Raw genomic sequence first — 16057 nt, 5'->3', positions numbered from 1 at the left:
TGTATACTATGCAGGACAATTGACTGACGTCACGTGCAGATGTGAGGACAGTACCTGTTTTTTTAAATAATATTGGATAAGCTAAAATACACAAACCTACAAAATTAAACTAAAAAAATCTGCTTGTGGAATCTGTGCATGTGCCCTTTTGATGGTAGCTAGAAATGGTTCACTCTGGAAACTGTAAAATAAGCCCCACTATTGATGAAGCCTTCCAAATTGTGTTACTACATTACAGCTGTTGTAGCTAACGTCACATTAGCCATATTTCTGCAGTGTTGCAAATCACTTAATTCAAGTTTCCACTCAAACTGGTAAATGAACAAAATATGACAAGCTGTAGTTGCATTAGGGAATGTCCCACCAACCTGCGGTAGGTGTATAGGTAGGGTTGGCGGACAGCCTGCAGGGGAGCCCAGATGATGAAACCCAGCAGGGCGAAAGGCAGGGAGGCGACGAGGAGGAGCAGGTACAGGGGTGCAGACAGCAGGACGCACAGCGTGAGGAAGGAGCAGGGGTCCTGGGAGCGCTGGCGCTTCTCCAGCGACGTGGCTACGCAGGAGGCCAAGAGCCGGTCCAGCAGGCAGTAGCAAGGGAAGACCAGGCTCCATGACAATCCATCCAGGAAGTGCAGACAGGCACTGGAGAAAGGGGTGGTGTGCAGGACCATCGCTTGTCTTCGTTCTCGCTCTCGGTTACTCTTTTTCGCTTTCTCCTCAGCTCACACGTTCTGTCCACTCCCACATAAACGCTTCACACTAATGAAGGCAATGTGTTCCAGATCACATAGATACAAATGGATAAAATACAAATCAGATTAGCTGTAGACCCTCCCCCCTCCTTGGAGAAAGGTGCTCTACATGGTTTGATGATTTATTTAGTGTCACAGCTTGTCCTGGTCTGGTCACGCCTTCAGAGACTACACCCGCTACAGGAAGGATCGAGAAACACATTCAGGAGGCGGGAGGTTGCCATGATGAGATGCTTTGCCTTGATGTTTGTGCGCAAGTGGCCGCCATTAACCATCAGTACTTCAACAGGATCTATAAAAGAAATGGGAGAAAACAAAGGAGCCAATCAGTTAGTTTATGTGTATTTTTATAAATAATTAATGTCCCACCTTGTAAAAGGAAATGGACTGAACAAAACCAGTGATAAATGAGACCAGACGCTTAGTAATCAATGATACACCAACCGCAGCTGCTCCTGCTTTTGATTGTTTATTGTCCACAAAAAGGCTCCAGCAGAAACGAAAGGGAAATTGTCTTCGAGTATGGATTCCACCACCAGCATGCATGATTAATGAACCAGTCAATTCATTGGTGGCGACAGGGGAGTTGCTACACAGAGTCGAGCTCAGTGTAATCTCATCATCTGGGACCACCCAAGCAACAGGACACCAGTGAAAACCTTAGTTAGCTCCCGACCTAATGAAGCACTGGGACACGTATAGGAAACATTTAATGCTTAAGATCAACGGGTGTGAGGACCAATGGTACGACTCTGGAGCCATGACCACGAGCTGGTGTCGCCTCTGCATCACAATCACAGAGTCAACAGACAGAAACACTCAACTAGGTTTTGGTGGGTAGAAGCTGGAGTCAGACCAACAAACAGAAACCAACGAATCACAGGATCTTCCCAACTGCAGGCAGACAGAGCTAGATGCTACTGAACTGTATCCAAAACACGGACTCATTCTCTAAAAAGCACAACCCCATCAGTTAAAAAGGAGCTCCTCCATCGTAATCGCCTGCACGGTCAAAACCTTTGTGTTGAGTAATGATTCATGTTGTGAGAGGACAGCTGTCTGTTTAGTGAAGTGACTGACTTGCCAGCTGCTGTTGATTGACTCTTTGGTGAGCTTTGCCCGTGTGAGAGACGACAAGGTGACCTGCTGACTCACCACTGGGCCAACATGTAGCTGCGCTGCAGCTCACTGACTGACTAACAGTCTGAACGCTTCCGTTGTTCAGCAGATCGCTGCCAGAGGGACAGTGATCACTGCATGAATTTGGTAGTTTGTGATGTTCATAATGAGCAACTTTATAAGTATATTTATTAAATGTAGAATGAATCAACGAATAATGAATCACAGGTATCTATTGAACAAACAGAGCTGAGATAAACCCCATTATTGCTCATAGTTTGTCTGTATGCATATGCATCTAAGCCAACGTTGCTGTATCATGTGTGCTCATGTATTTGATTGTGTGTGTCAACATATACTGTACAAGAACCCACAGGTTTAAAATGGCACAATGTACTTCAGGGACAGACGCACAGGATCTTTTTGAAGATCGTTTGAAGCCACATGAACACGCAGCACAGTTCACAGCTACCCACACACTCTGGGAAGCTGGGACAGAGAAGAACGGCAGAGTCTCCATCTCCATCCCTGTTGTATAGATGAAATCAACCGTCCACCCCCCTAACACATCATCTCTGTAGCACTAAGAAAATAGTGCTAGTTATAAACCTCCACCACTGGACATTTATGTATTTCTAACCCAACAATGTTTACTGTTATATTTGGTCATTTCTTTCATGAACTAGCCTGATGTTATTTTTTAAAAACGGTCTCTTGGCTTTAGGCTGGGACTAATTCTTGTGCGTATTAGTTTGCATGTGCTGTGTGTTCGTGTGTATCAGAACAATGATAAATGCTCACCTGCGTAGGCCAGAGAACCAGAGGCACATACTGTACCATGCAGCATATCCTGCAGCTCATTCAGCAAGTGGCACTCGAACGGCGCCGGACATACACACATGCAGGGACCAGTTACGTCACTCTGCTCTCACCGTCCGCTGGCAACTTCTGTTGTCATGGTGACCTGGTCACACGCACTCAGTAGGTATACTATTGTGACTGGCTGCCAGTGTACGGTGAACAGACACCCTGGCTATCTGTGAGCTAAAACACGGGCCCACATGGAGCATGTATGTGGCTGCGAGTCACCGTGCCATCTGTGGGATGTACTGGTTTGTCTGGCTTTTCCTTCGGTGCGTTTTAAATAATCAATTAAATATTGTGCCTTCTTCAGTGGGAGCATATTTCTATTAACAACGATGCAATGTCCAATCAGAGAACACATTCCCATGAGCTCCTCGAACATGCAGGATGAAGTGTCAAATCTGCAGCCAGAGTCTGTAGCTAATTACGCTCAATGGGCGCTTTCACTGCATGATCCTACTGAAAAAAAAATCATCTCCAGACAGAACCAAGCAACAATCAAGGATTTAATGGACTGGATATGGAATAATCACGCATGTCTTAGTTTTCTACTACTTCTACTGTACTTTGAAATGCGAGTGAGCTTTTCCTTTGACAATCAATCTTTCCTGTTAGTGACCTCACTGACGCTGCCTGTACAGCAGTCTGTCACACTTCACTTTACGAGTCCTGCACTTACTGTAAATGTCTGTATCTCCAGCTACAGCATTCAGCGTAACGGCCCCAACCTGACGTTCTCTTTTCAACTCCCTGTCTTTTTTCTCTGTGCAGTTGTGGTTGATGGTCAGTAGGAAAACGCACTACCATCATTTTGAGACCAACTTAATCACTGTGGTAATTCGATCAGGACCACCTGCTCTTTAGTATCACTACTGCTCTCATGGCAACTAAGAACTCGACATGTACTGTACTGTAGTAGTTGACTCAAAGTAGGAGGAAACAAGGGTTCTGTTGAGTCTGTTGTTGTGTCTTAGATGTGAGATGTAAGAATGTTGATCTTTAATGTAATGGATAATATAGTATGATGAACTATTGACAATATTAGAGAAGCACTGCAGTCTGACTGTTGGGAGACTGGACTAGACTCCGTTTGATTTGGATTATTTCATCACTAACATTGATCAGTATTTAACTCTACTGCTGCATCATTTCAAAGGACAATTAGAAAAATATACTTTGACTTGTACTGTACTGTATGTCAAGTTACCTTTTACTAGTAACACATATTATCTTTAGATGTTTATCTGTTTAAATAGACTCTGTGGTTGCATAAATATCCTCATTTCATTCTGAATGTGCTCTTTAAGCCCAGGAGGTTCAGATTATTGGTGGCACTGTAGCCTGAAATTGTCCAATCCTGCAAATGATGTGTGTATGTAAACATCCACCTGTCTGGGAGAGATGACAGGTGGATGAAATGCCATTAGACGCCCTCATACTCCACCTGACCTTGTCCTGACTTCTCAAACCTTTGTCTCAATAAAAGAACAAAAGCAATCAGTGATGGTGTTTTTGTCATTTGTCCGCTGTCATCACAATTGAACAACTTGAACAGATTACAGTATTATCTCTCCCCTCACTGTGTTCCGTCCTGTCTGCGGCAAATATTCCTCGTACAATCTCACTTTTCACATTCAAAGGAATATAATCATGACTCACAGTAAGCAAACAATCCATACTGTATGTGTGCAGAGCAGGCAGCGGTGTGTATGTGTGTGTGTGTGTGTGTGCGTGTGCGTGCGCGTGCGTGTGTGTGTGTGTGTGTGTGTGTGTGTGTGTGTGTGTGTGTGTGTGTGTGTGTGTGTGTGTGTGTGTGTGCGTGTGCGTGCGTGTGTGTGCGCGTGTGTGTGCGCGTGCGTGTGTGTGTGTGTGTGCAGAGCTGCTGCTGTGTTTGATTTGCGTAATCCAGAGCATCCAATCTGCAGCCGATCAATGATTCGGCCTGATGGATGTCAGATTTTCCAGCCTGCTCAGGACACAATGCCTGACAATCAACAGTCTTGGTCAGTGCACTATACTACATCCATGACACTACAACATTCTTTTCTTAATTTGAGCATCCTACTGTAGATCTCAAACATGTGGTGATTCCCTATCAGACAGTTCCAGAAATGTAGATTGTAGGTGCCGCTCTCACTAGCGTCATGTGTGCAGAAAACGCTCTGCTTCTATTTTCCATTTCTGCTTTCATCCCACAGATCTCTGACCTTTGCCCCTCCCCATCAGCCTAACAGGACAGGAACACACATACACACAGCCCTTGACAGGCATGCAGACACGACTGCAGACATGCATTTGCACTTTGGCTGCATTAAACCATCGATATTTGACCGATAATATGTACATCATCTGCACAGACGATGCAAAAGATGCTCACGTTTACATGATTTATGAACAGGCAGAAGCAACGTGCGGCGGCCAGCCTGCAGACTGGACAGCAGACATTGTTCAGCATTGATTTGCTCCACATTTTGTCTTAGCTAGCGGCTGACTGCTGCTGTCACAACAGAATCACACAATAACAGTTTTGTCACACCACAGTAACCCAGTTTACACACAGGCTGCTACAGTCTTACACTCAGAAGCGCTTCGCTGTTGATGTTTACCAACACGCTTGATGTTTTTGAGGAGGACTTTAATTATATTTGGCACCGAGCCCAAACAGCCAAAAAACAGAGAAACCTACCATCATGCGGTAATAAAAAAAACACACGGCCTGTGGTCATTTCCCAACATGTTCCCAGTAGCTAAGCTGTATTTTTTCATGTCAGATAAATAATTCTATAAATCTAAAGAAACGAGAAACTCGTACTTGGGAACCGAGTGTGTTTTTAAATTACACGCCGGGTTGTGAAAGCAGTAAAAAAGGCTAAAAATGAGTTTTCACATGGTTTTGACCACACTGAAAGTTACCCAGGTCAAACTAGCTGCATAAACTGGCTGTATTTCAATTAAGTCAGTACAGTACAGTATAATATACATGGTTTCGTTGGTGATTCAATTCCTGGTTCCTTCTGGCTGCTTCTATTTTTCTCAGACCACTTGTGAACTCAGTGATTCAGATTTGTTTTTTTTAACATAGTACAGTTTCCCTGTCATGATAGATTTGCTACCATGGAAGTGATGCCGGGTGAAAATAAAAGGTGCTCTTTCCATTCCCAGAGTTTGAGCCAGTTGTGTGGGTCACACGGAGTGGGAGTGTTGCCTTTTAAAACATCTCATGACCTTCTACGCACGTATGAACAAATCCATATCGAAACTGAGCAGTTCTATATTTGAAAAGCAGAACCAAAACCAAGGGCAAACACTTAGACGGGATCATGTGAGGCCGCAGTGCGTCAGCTCAGGGTCATAACTGGAGGATGACAGCTAATATGTGAGCACAATATCACCAACGACATGAGACTGCATGAACCCACCGGGGATGTAGAGTGACTCCATGAGTTCAAAAAGAGTCTGTAACAGAATTAGTTCCAGATGCAACGACTAGAATCATCGTCATCAACACGGACTCTGCAGTAATTAGGGCCTCGTCGAGGATGCTGTCAGTGGCTTTGTAAAACAATGCTATCATCAATCTACTGTAGGACAATGTCTACTGTTACAGTAAACCTCCTCAAAAGAACATGTCTCACTCAACAGCTCCAGGAAGACGTCTTTGGCAACATCATATTTAATGAAAAGTTGAAACAAGGCTCCACCTCAGGAAACACACACTGAACCTACTTTTGGTAAAGTTTGTAATAATACTTGGAAATTGAAGTTCGAGAGCAATACACTCTGAGTCTGGTATATTCTGTCAGCTTCAACAAAAGAACATCCGGCCCTCAGTAGCTCAGTCAGTCCAACCTTCACATACAGTAAACTCCTCTCTTTAATGTGACGGTACATGTCATTAGTGCACACATTAAAAGCTGCAATAACTAATATTTTGCACAGTTAAAATGTGACAGGACCAGACACCATCAGCTGTTCCAGAGTGTGTGTTAGCCTCACTGCTCTTTACCATCTGATGAAGCAGCTTAGCTGTGAAATGTTAGGAAACACAGGCAGCTCCAGCTCTGAGCAGCACATGCCTCAGCTTCTGATGCCTAACATGCATGTTTATATGATGTGATGAGGACCAGCTGTGTAGTACTCCACGTATGTGGGAACTCACATGCATGTATGTAGCTCTAAGTCCGACCCGCCTGTTTTACTGAGGGCGGCTGGGTCACAGGGTTTACTTTATGCACAGTTAGCTATTAGGAATAACCTCATGCTTTAGGTCTGTGCTCAGGCTTCATGGAAAACCTTTAGTTACAAAAATCCTGTTGAAGTGGGTGCATGCACAAATTCATTAGCATTTTAACATCACATTACATTTACATATTTTCTATTTTACTTTATAATTCTTCATATTTTTCATAATTCCACAATGTATTATATATACATTTATATTATATGTATACAGCCTTATATTACTAGGTGTATTTTTCCATAATTTGATAGAATTTTGAGGCCCAGTTTCACCACAAAGTGTTGTTTTGCTCATCAACTTGGCTTCACTGTGACTATTACAAAGTCTATTACACCACACTGTACATGACCAGTGTGGTGTTCTATCTTATGCTTATCAAAAGAGCCGATTACCAATATTAGAAGATATTCCGCTTTTTTCAACAATGTGAGCATGAGAAGAGAAGAAAGAAGTAACTGGTTGCTCCACACTATAAAAAAGCTCTTTTCACATTATTTTCGTGTTAATTAGCACAGCTTTAAAGTGTATTTAAGCTCAGCTGGCTTGGTTTTCACTTGGTTTTCTGCATCTCTGAAGCCCCGACAAAGCTTGACAGACGGGTACAACAGAATCTGTGCCCGTTCAACGCTGCCAGCTGCACTAGTTTCATCTGTAATTGTGCACTTTGATACAAACCCTTCAACTTGTGCCACAGGAGACTCAGAATAGAAGGAGAACGTGGAGGAAGTTGAAAAGCAGGTTAACACGCAGCAGCGAGACACGGCCCACCCTGCCTTGATGTCAGAGGCTCAGTAATTAGCGTCCAGCTCTGCCTGTCATCCTCTCTCACCACCCCTCCCCTCCAAACCTCAGACACACACACACACCCTCACACATGTACAGTGCAAACAGAACACGGCCTTCGGTCCAAGCAGGAAATGACAGGCTGTGTGTAGACAGAGGCTGTGTGGTCCTTTGGTGGAGTCCTTTCCCCCTGTTATCAGTGTGTTCCCGGTTTCCCTTGAAGCCCTACAGCACAATTCATTTACATGGACCACATCTGACACGCGCACTGCCATGACTCCACCCGTAGCATAAGGTGGAGATTACAGCCTTGAGAGATTCAAGAGGGGACCCACGACCGGAGCGAAGGTACCGGTTTCAGTTTGAGAACACAAGCAGCGAGAGCCAAATATCACGGAACTAGGTCAATACTCAATGATGTGGACGTGTATAATTTAATCAGTTTACGGGTGAGATGACTGACAGCACACACACACGCACACACACACACACACACACACACACACACACACACACACACACACACACACACGCTTTTCTAAATATAACCCTCAGACTGGAAGATTAACTCGACCAAAACCAAATCTGTGTCCCCTCTGTGTCCTCTCAGCAGAGGTAAAGACAGAACCAGCGGTGGAAACATAATCTCTCCGTGTTCACAAAGTTTGTTCACACTGACCTGCCAACAGCCGCAGGCGGACGACCCCCTCTCCCACCTCGCTCACATACAATCTGTCCTCACCAAAGCTAGTGAGGCTCCAGTGAGACACGCGTATTTCAACTAAATGAGTATAATCCAGAGTAAATGTGGTCCGACCAATCTCATTCACGTGGATTACAGGACGGAACCGTTCCCTTCACAGAGCGGAGCCTCTGCAGTTTACTGTATATAGCAGCAAATACGAAGTAGTTACTGTGAATGTGAGTTGGATTTCACTGCTGTACAGCCCTGGAGTCGTTTCTCTTTGAGTTTGATCAGTTACATTTGTGTGTGTTGTGTTTTCATCCTGGATTAAAGCGTCAGCATTAAATCTGTAACTCTTGGCACATCCACCCTAACAAATGGGGCAGCGCGGGAGGATGGTCTTTTTTTCTCATCAATAAATCACAGATATTTTCAGACTGTTACTATTCATTGATGCGTCTAAATGTGGTGACCCATGACTGCACCCGACTGCAGCCCCGTCCAGTTGGAGCGGACAGTCCACTGGTGACGCCACTGTAGTGGGACTTGGGTGGAACGAGGCTGAGATTCTCTACAGAGGGAAGATCCTTCACCGTCAGGCCGCAGCTTCCTCCTGAACGCCACTAAACTAAAGAGGAGTGAATGAGAGAGACGTACAACAGTGTGCTGACCTTGAACACAGCACAGAGCACAGACGGGTCACCGGTCCATCGTTTCTGTGCAACGTGTAGCAGTTGTAGAAGAGACCTGTTCAAAAGCTGCAGCTGCATGAAAAGAACCTGGTCCGTTTGTTTCAGACAAACGGACAGGAACAACATGAACCAACTGAATACAGTAAGTGAATCATCCCTCAATGCCGGTGTCTCCAAGCGTCTGGTCGGTTCGGAGACGTGTCTGCATTCAATGCCTTTTATAAAACATATTGGTGGGTGGAGAGCAACAATGCTACACCTCTTATTACCGTCAATATGAAACCACAGCTGGAGAATCCACACAGAATCTCACACATTACACTTGATACAGGCCAGTCAATAAGCTCATACATTAAAGAGTGGGAAACTAAGATCATAGATACTGTCAAAACCCACAGACTTACAGCCACAGGACCCCCCTATAGATTTGTATATTCATTAAGAAATACAGCATTCATCTATGTAAATACCTAAAGACAGGCCTTTGAAGGGTGGATTACTGTACTAATCATTTCACCGCTCCTTCACCTCCAAGCTCCAGTCTGTCTAGTGTTCAATCACACTGTACAGTACTTAATATTCTAACTCAGCTTTCGCTTTTATCGCAAAATGGATTTGTGTGCCATCAATGCCACCATTTGTGTTGATTCAGACCACTGCATATGTCACCCATGCACATATCAGTGCAAAGTCTGGATTCCTCTGTAACCTCGTACCCCAGAGCTGCTTTGTCACACTGAGAAGAATCTTTTCTGGCGCTGTCATTTCCTGCCTGTTACTTATTGAAGCCCAGGTGATGACCTTTTGTCCACACAACACAGTAACAGGTATCCACTGTACTATCAAAATAAAGGCACCTCTTTACAGCATGTCAAATGGCCTTACAGTGTGTCTCAGCTCTCGTGTAACCGCTGACATATATCTATGGTGCTGTAAATAAAGCAGCTCTGCGCTTAAAAATCCAATATTTCAAAAGACTGTGGAGAAAAGGACTTAAAGACTTTTCATTTTCTACAGATTTAATGACTTCGGTGCACATACAGTACAGCAACTTTGTAACCAGATGTGGCCTTAAGTAGGCCGTTGTAATGAAACATGGGGGATCACGGCGAGGCTAATCCTCCAGGCCTCCAGTGAGTGGCTGCCTGTCTGAGCTCCTCTGCACTGGATGGAGATGCCGACTGTCTCTGGAGACGGTTCATAGCTCATCACGTCACGCGCACTAAGAATCGTGAGGCAAACAGTGGGCTGATTTTTGTTGTGAATTGGCCCGATAGAAATGAAGTGAATTGAATTAAGTTCTCCCAACCTCCCAATTGCTACGTGTGAATAAGAATGAAAGGATAAGTGGTGCTTTTTATTTCAGGCTAAACCACCTACTAGACAAACCAATAATATTCTGTTCTGTTTTAACCAGTCACTCCCAGCAGTCTATTAATAACAAGCAAAAGGACTATGGTTCTCATATGGGTGTGTGACTTTATGTGTGTTTTTGAGTTGTTATTAAATGATTACAATTCTTAAAATCTGACTTATTAATAAGCTGAAACAAATCTGTAGTGGCTCAGCCCTTTTGTCAATAAGTAGTATATCAGTATAACATACTGTACATGCAGTGTTATATAGTGTGGGTGCAGTATATTAGACAATAGAAAACTGTGGTATTAATAACAGAACTGTCATTGTGCAAATAAAGATGATGCATCAAACTATCATCTCTACTGCTCAGGAGCAGGTAACATACAGGGTTTGACCTTAGAATTAGGACCTGAGACGAAGCAGAATCTGCTGCAGACTGATCAACACTGACATACTTTGACAGAAGCTGCTTTTCTGCCTGTGGTTGCGATAATAAACCCTATTCAGGCTCATATGAAGACAATAAGATAACCAAAGGGAGCCTTATAGATCTCCAGGCTCCACCACGTCAAACAAAAGAAGCAGAAGCACAGACCTGAAGGGAACAAACTACAGCAGCAGGGACCAATTTCCCAAGGAGACACGTTTTCCCCTCATGCTCACCTGTCCACTTCCTGCTTTGACCTCTGCTCCATCCACTGGTCTAGTCACAGAACCACATTCATGTGTGCTGCTCCCTCAGTGCGTTAGCCCCCTGTGCTACAGCCACATGGCCATGACCTCCACTGCTGACTGTGACCACCGTGCCGACATGCAGTCATCCTGCTTTCTATGAATAATCATCATTTTCCACTCACTCAAACTGAACCTGACGCCACAATCCCCCACCCCCTTACAGTGGGTCTAGGTGAGGACAGGGGATTTTTAGCTTTGCTTCAGACAAGGAGGTTTGCCGTGTTTTGAAAGAGTTCCTTTCATGCCAGGTGTTCACGTTGAGTGTGGTTCATGCCACACGTTCATGTCTAGTCATTAGGAGATTATTTGCTGTCAAATTCCATTTGTGGTAGTGGGGAAATAAAATTATGTGGCGCAGATTGTGACACAGAATAAATCGATTTTGATGCTAATCACACAATAATAAAAAATATGTTACTTTAATCCATGCTGCTCTATTAGAGGATAATATTATGAATGGCCTGAGAAAACTAAAACTGGAAATAAACACAATGAGATTTGAAAAACAACACAAAAACACTAGTTAAAACAAACAGAAGCAATTGTTAATTCCTTAAACCAAAAAAGGGAACATTATTTATGATTCCCCCAAAATTGCTAACAAATAGCATAACACAGGTAGATCCACCTACTGCAGCTTTGCTAAATTATTTGGAATATTAAACATCAAACATGATGGATCGTTTGAATTTTCAAAGGAATTCTGGACCAAGATGGAGCTTTTCCCGCGGTCTGGTCCTGAGGTTGGTACAAATCGAATAAATACTGGACCATATTATAAATAACAACAAGGCATCCAGCAAAAGTAAGACTCAGCTTTAAGAGTAAGGAATTTAAAATCTTTGAAATGAACACTGAACATTTGTTAACCAAATCAGAAGCTGGGACAAACTAATTTCATCCTCATCTATGATGGTATCCAATAAGCCGCATGTACGTCTACAATGACTGCACACAGTTAAGTATTTACTACTCGTCTCTTCGTGTGCATGCGAGTAGAGAAACTGAATCCTGCATTATCAGGTGTCCCCGGCAGACCCCCCACATACCCCCACCTACCCCCACCTACCTGCCTGCCACCTGCCTGCCCTGCCATGAGCAGAGCCCAGAACGATGCCCGCACACTGAACGTGCTTAGAGAGGACGGCGGCTGGATTGACCTTTACCCCCTCATTGTGTTTTATCTGAAGACTGAAAGGCCACCAGAAAAAAAACTCTCAGCATGCAGGTGTAAAACAAACGTACCTGAGAAGTTACCAGTGTAAAACACACAAGTTGAAAAAGAGACATTAAGAGGATTATGCTTAGTATTATTGAAACTCAAACATGCAATAAGTCACTGCTTTTTAAAGTTTCTCTAAAGATACAGTACTTTTAAATATAAATGTCTACACATAACATAATAATTCAATAAAAAACATTTAAGAAACAGGATAAAATATAAATATTATTGACAGAGATCACTTACTTAGAGCACAGATTTAAATCCACAAAGAGACTAATAAAACTCACTAAGGACACAAAGACCAGACAAAGGCCTGAGTCTGTAAACAATCTCACTGTAAATGGTGCATAATGTCAGCAGGCTCCTCTCTTATCTCTGCCTTGCTATGATGTCAAGATGTGTTCATGCCATAATACACAGACAGCTTGAGCTGCACCCTGCAAGCATGAAGATGGCCTGGGAACTCAAATATTCAATTCATCCTTAACATGATCAAAATATAGGGGCTTTGTTGAAGAATGTTGTATGTAAAAGGTTAGATTAATAATTAATGCCTGGCCTTGAGTGTAAGAAGTAACATGTGCTGCCATTTGTCAGGTACAAATAGAAAAATAAACATTTCAGAAGAAAGCATGAATTAGAAATTGGTTCAAAGTGTGTAGTTTGAAGGAGCTGGGCTCCAGTGTGCAGAGCAGCGCTGGCTTCATCCCCACAGCCTTGTTCCACTAATGTTGTTAAAATTATTACACGCAGACGCCTGACGATGCTTGATTTATATATTTTAAAAGCAGTGCAACATCATAATGAACAATCACCTAGTACATGTATGCTCCTGGCCCTAGTCATCCCATGCTTCCCATCGTGCCATCCTCATATAAACACAATAAACACTGAGCATTATGGGAAATGTAGGAGTATCGGATATGAATTGGGACCAAAAATTCAGGCATGGAGGCAATGCTATTTGAAGAGAAGAGAAGAGAAGAGAAGAGAAGAGAAGAGAAGAGAAGAGAAGAGAAGAGAAGAGAAGAGAAGAGAAGAGAAGAGAAGAGAAGAGAAGAGAAGAGAAGAGAAGAGAAGAGAAGAGATTTAACAACAGCCAGAGAGGAGTAAAGCCACAGAGGCAATTGAGGCCACACCTAAATGCTGTGGAATAAAAAAGAACACACCTCTCAGCAGATTCCCCAACTCATCTACTTCTGTGAAGCTGATGCTGTAAAGAGGTAAAATAATCTCAATGGCCAATCAATCAGCAAACTGGAAAATTCCACGTTGATAAGTCACATCTATAGAATAGTGGCGCTTTTAGAGCCAGCCCTATTTTACCAGTGTCAGATCCAGACATAGTAAAACGGACACACGCACGCACGCACAAACACACACACACACACACACACACACACACACACACATTGTGCATTATCTTTGTGCTCCGTGGCATTCATGCAACGAAAACAGCGCGTTTTGCGTGTGTGTGTGTGTGTGTGTGTGTGTGTGTGTGTGTGTGTGTGTGTGTGTGTGTGTGTGTGTGTGTGTGTGTGTGTGTGTGTGTGTGTGAAAGAGAGCGCGCGAGAGAGAGAGAGACAGAGAGCGAGAGCCTCTCTGACCATACGATCATGCAAATACGAGTCAAATGTTTCATCCCAGCCGGGCTCGGGCTAAGATGTAGGCGCGGCTGGAAGGCTCGCTTCGGTAGACACGCACCGGCTGATGATCACAGACAGCAGGACACATCGGCGCTATTGTACGAACTGAGACCTATGATTTATTAGCCTTTCTAACCCAGGAAAAGCTGCACGCTGTCCGCGCAGCGCTAGGCACAGAGGAAGGGACTTACTTGTTGGAAATGCCTCCCTCATGGGCTCCAGCCGATGTGTCAACTGTGCAGATATTTGTTTTTCTTCCTCTTCTTCTGAATCGTCCGGTGCTGAGCGCCAATAAGCGGGCTTCGAGGTGTCCGCGGACCAGCTGATATCTGCGAACCAACCCAGCGAGCGGACTGGCTGTCAGACTGAGAGGAGGGACGGCGGAGAGGAGAGTCGTCTCTTCAGCACTACAGCGCTTTGAACAGCTCCCGCTGACGTCATTGCCTGGTTACACGCCACGCCCACTTCTTCCTTGGCGACCTCCTCCGAAGGGGGGCGGTGGCATAGATAACATGTTTATGTTACGGTACGATCTGTGTCAGTGCCTTTACATGTTTAAACGGTTTTAACCATCTTGTTAAACTAGAAACATGTGTATGCAGGTAACCAACAATTACTGTTTGGCTGCAACTTTTGTAAAGTGTTCTTGTTCTTTTGTTAATGTTGTAGGTGCTGCTCAGTAACTCGACTCAGTAACTAGAATTAGCTCTTTTGCTCTATTTAAAGCATATTTATGGTTCTTAGAAGGGTTTTTCATTTCCCATTTTATCGTTTCTAAATGTTTTTTATGCCCAGGTTGTGTATTCAGTGTGATATTGGATAATAAGAAGACTTTAGCCCATGCACCCAGGAGGTTCTAGGCGAAATTATTCACTCTGAGTGCGAAGGCGAACTCGTTTAAAGATGAGGCCAGATGGTTGAAGCTGATGAGCAGGAGATCTGCAGAACAATACAGTGGCCACAGGTGTGTTCGGCATCCTGGCAGTAGAAGACATTGCACATCCAAAGGAGACATTTATTTGGCTAAAGCCAGTCCAGGAACAGGCCAAGGTGCTGCTGCAGCCCCATCTTTGAGGCCAAGTCAGATACTGGGAGAGACACACTGACGTTCTTTGTTTTTCAGTGCTCATCACTGGATGTTCATCTTTTCAAAAAACAGTGATCCAGTAAAATCAGTGTTGCTGCCAGTCATTGACCCAGTTCAGGTCTGACTTTCTATGAAGTTATTTCCAGAACCAACTCCATGCTTACATTGCATAATCATTTGAGCTGACTTGTCTGTACATGTTGTTCCGTCAAACTTTGATATAGTGTTCACTATGTTTGTTCAGAGTGACCTATATATGAAGCCATTTTCTCAAGTCACTTGGGAAGTTGCAGGTTATTTTCAGGTCTATATTTCTTAGTAAAAGTCCAATGTTTTGGGGTGGTTTCTATGGCTGGATGTGTTTATGTTTAGCTAAAAGACTAGAAAGTCCTTATTTCTTCTTCAGGTGACAGTTCATAGAAAGGCCTAATTTAAAAAGTGAGAAAAACAAACCTCGGAGAAAAAAATACTTAAACTAAACAAATTAACTGACCACGCAGGGATATAATCATGTGGTTAGACTATATGTGACATACAGAGGGAACTACAAACATATCACTAGTAAATATTTATGAATTATTTAAGCCCATACACTACTACCATGCAAAATTAACTGATTATATTAAATACATTTATACATTTCTTTCTATACTTTATATTCATGGTATTTTCCTAATGTTATCCTGTGGTGGAGCAGCACAGGCCACCGCTGGAGACTGATTAAGTTGTTCTCCTTCTAATTTGTATAAATTCCTCTTTTTCTCTTGTGAGATATAGTAATGTTGCCTTGTAAATCCTCTGCAGCCACTAAGACCTACCAAATGCCCAGTAGCTGATTGTACGGGATCCCTGCTCAAATCTAAAATCCTTT

General features: G+C 43.5%; 1 protein-coding gene and 1 long non-coding RNA gene across 4 annotated transcripts in view; one reads left to right on the top strand and one right to left on the bottom strand.

Moving 5' to 3' along the window:
• Positions 1–14474, bottom strand: part of smpd3 (sphingomyelin phosphodiesterase 3) — a 32060-nt gene extending 17586 nt beyond the window's left edge. Inside the window, exons 1-3 of one of the 3 annotated variants that reach the window (XM_029153669.3) lie at positions 14291–14474; positions 13623–13666; positions 369–1043 (exon numbers count right to left, since the gene is read on the bottom strand). In XM_029153669.3, the coding sequence (XP_029009502.1) occupies positions 369–670 (302 nt within the window). In that variant the 5' untranslated portion in view covers positions 671–1043; positions 13623–13666; positions 14291–14474. Of the gene's footprint in view, positions 1–368; positions 1044–2671; positions 2851–13622; positions 13667–14290 lie in introns of those variants that run through there. The other 2 variants (XM_029153667.3, XM_029153670.3) reach the window with 2 other exon arrangements.
• A 44-nt stretch (positions 14475–14518) lies between these two features.
• Positions 14519–15521, top strand: LOC121202285 (uncharacterized). Its single transcript, XR_005897787.1, has 2 exons — positions 14519–14701; positions 14895–15521. It is a non-coding gene; the product is annotated as an uncharacterized LOC121202285 (long non-coding RNA).
• Positions 15522–16057: the final 536 nt, after the last annotated feature.

This window comes from Betta splendens, chromosome 6, assembly GCF_900634795.4.
Source record: "Betta splendens chromosome 6, fBetSpl5.4, whole genome shotgun sequence".
Classification (NCBI taxonomy): domain Eukaryota; kingdom Metazoa; phylum Chordata; class Actinopteri; order Anabantiformes; family Osphronemidae; genus Betta; species Betta splendens.
Note: the sequence above shows the minus strand (reverse complement) of the source record. Positions and strands in the feature narration are given on the sequence as shown.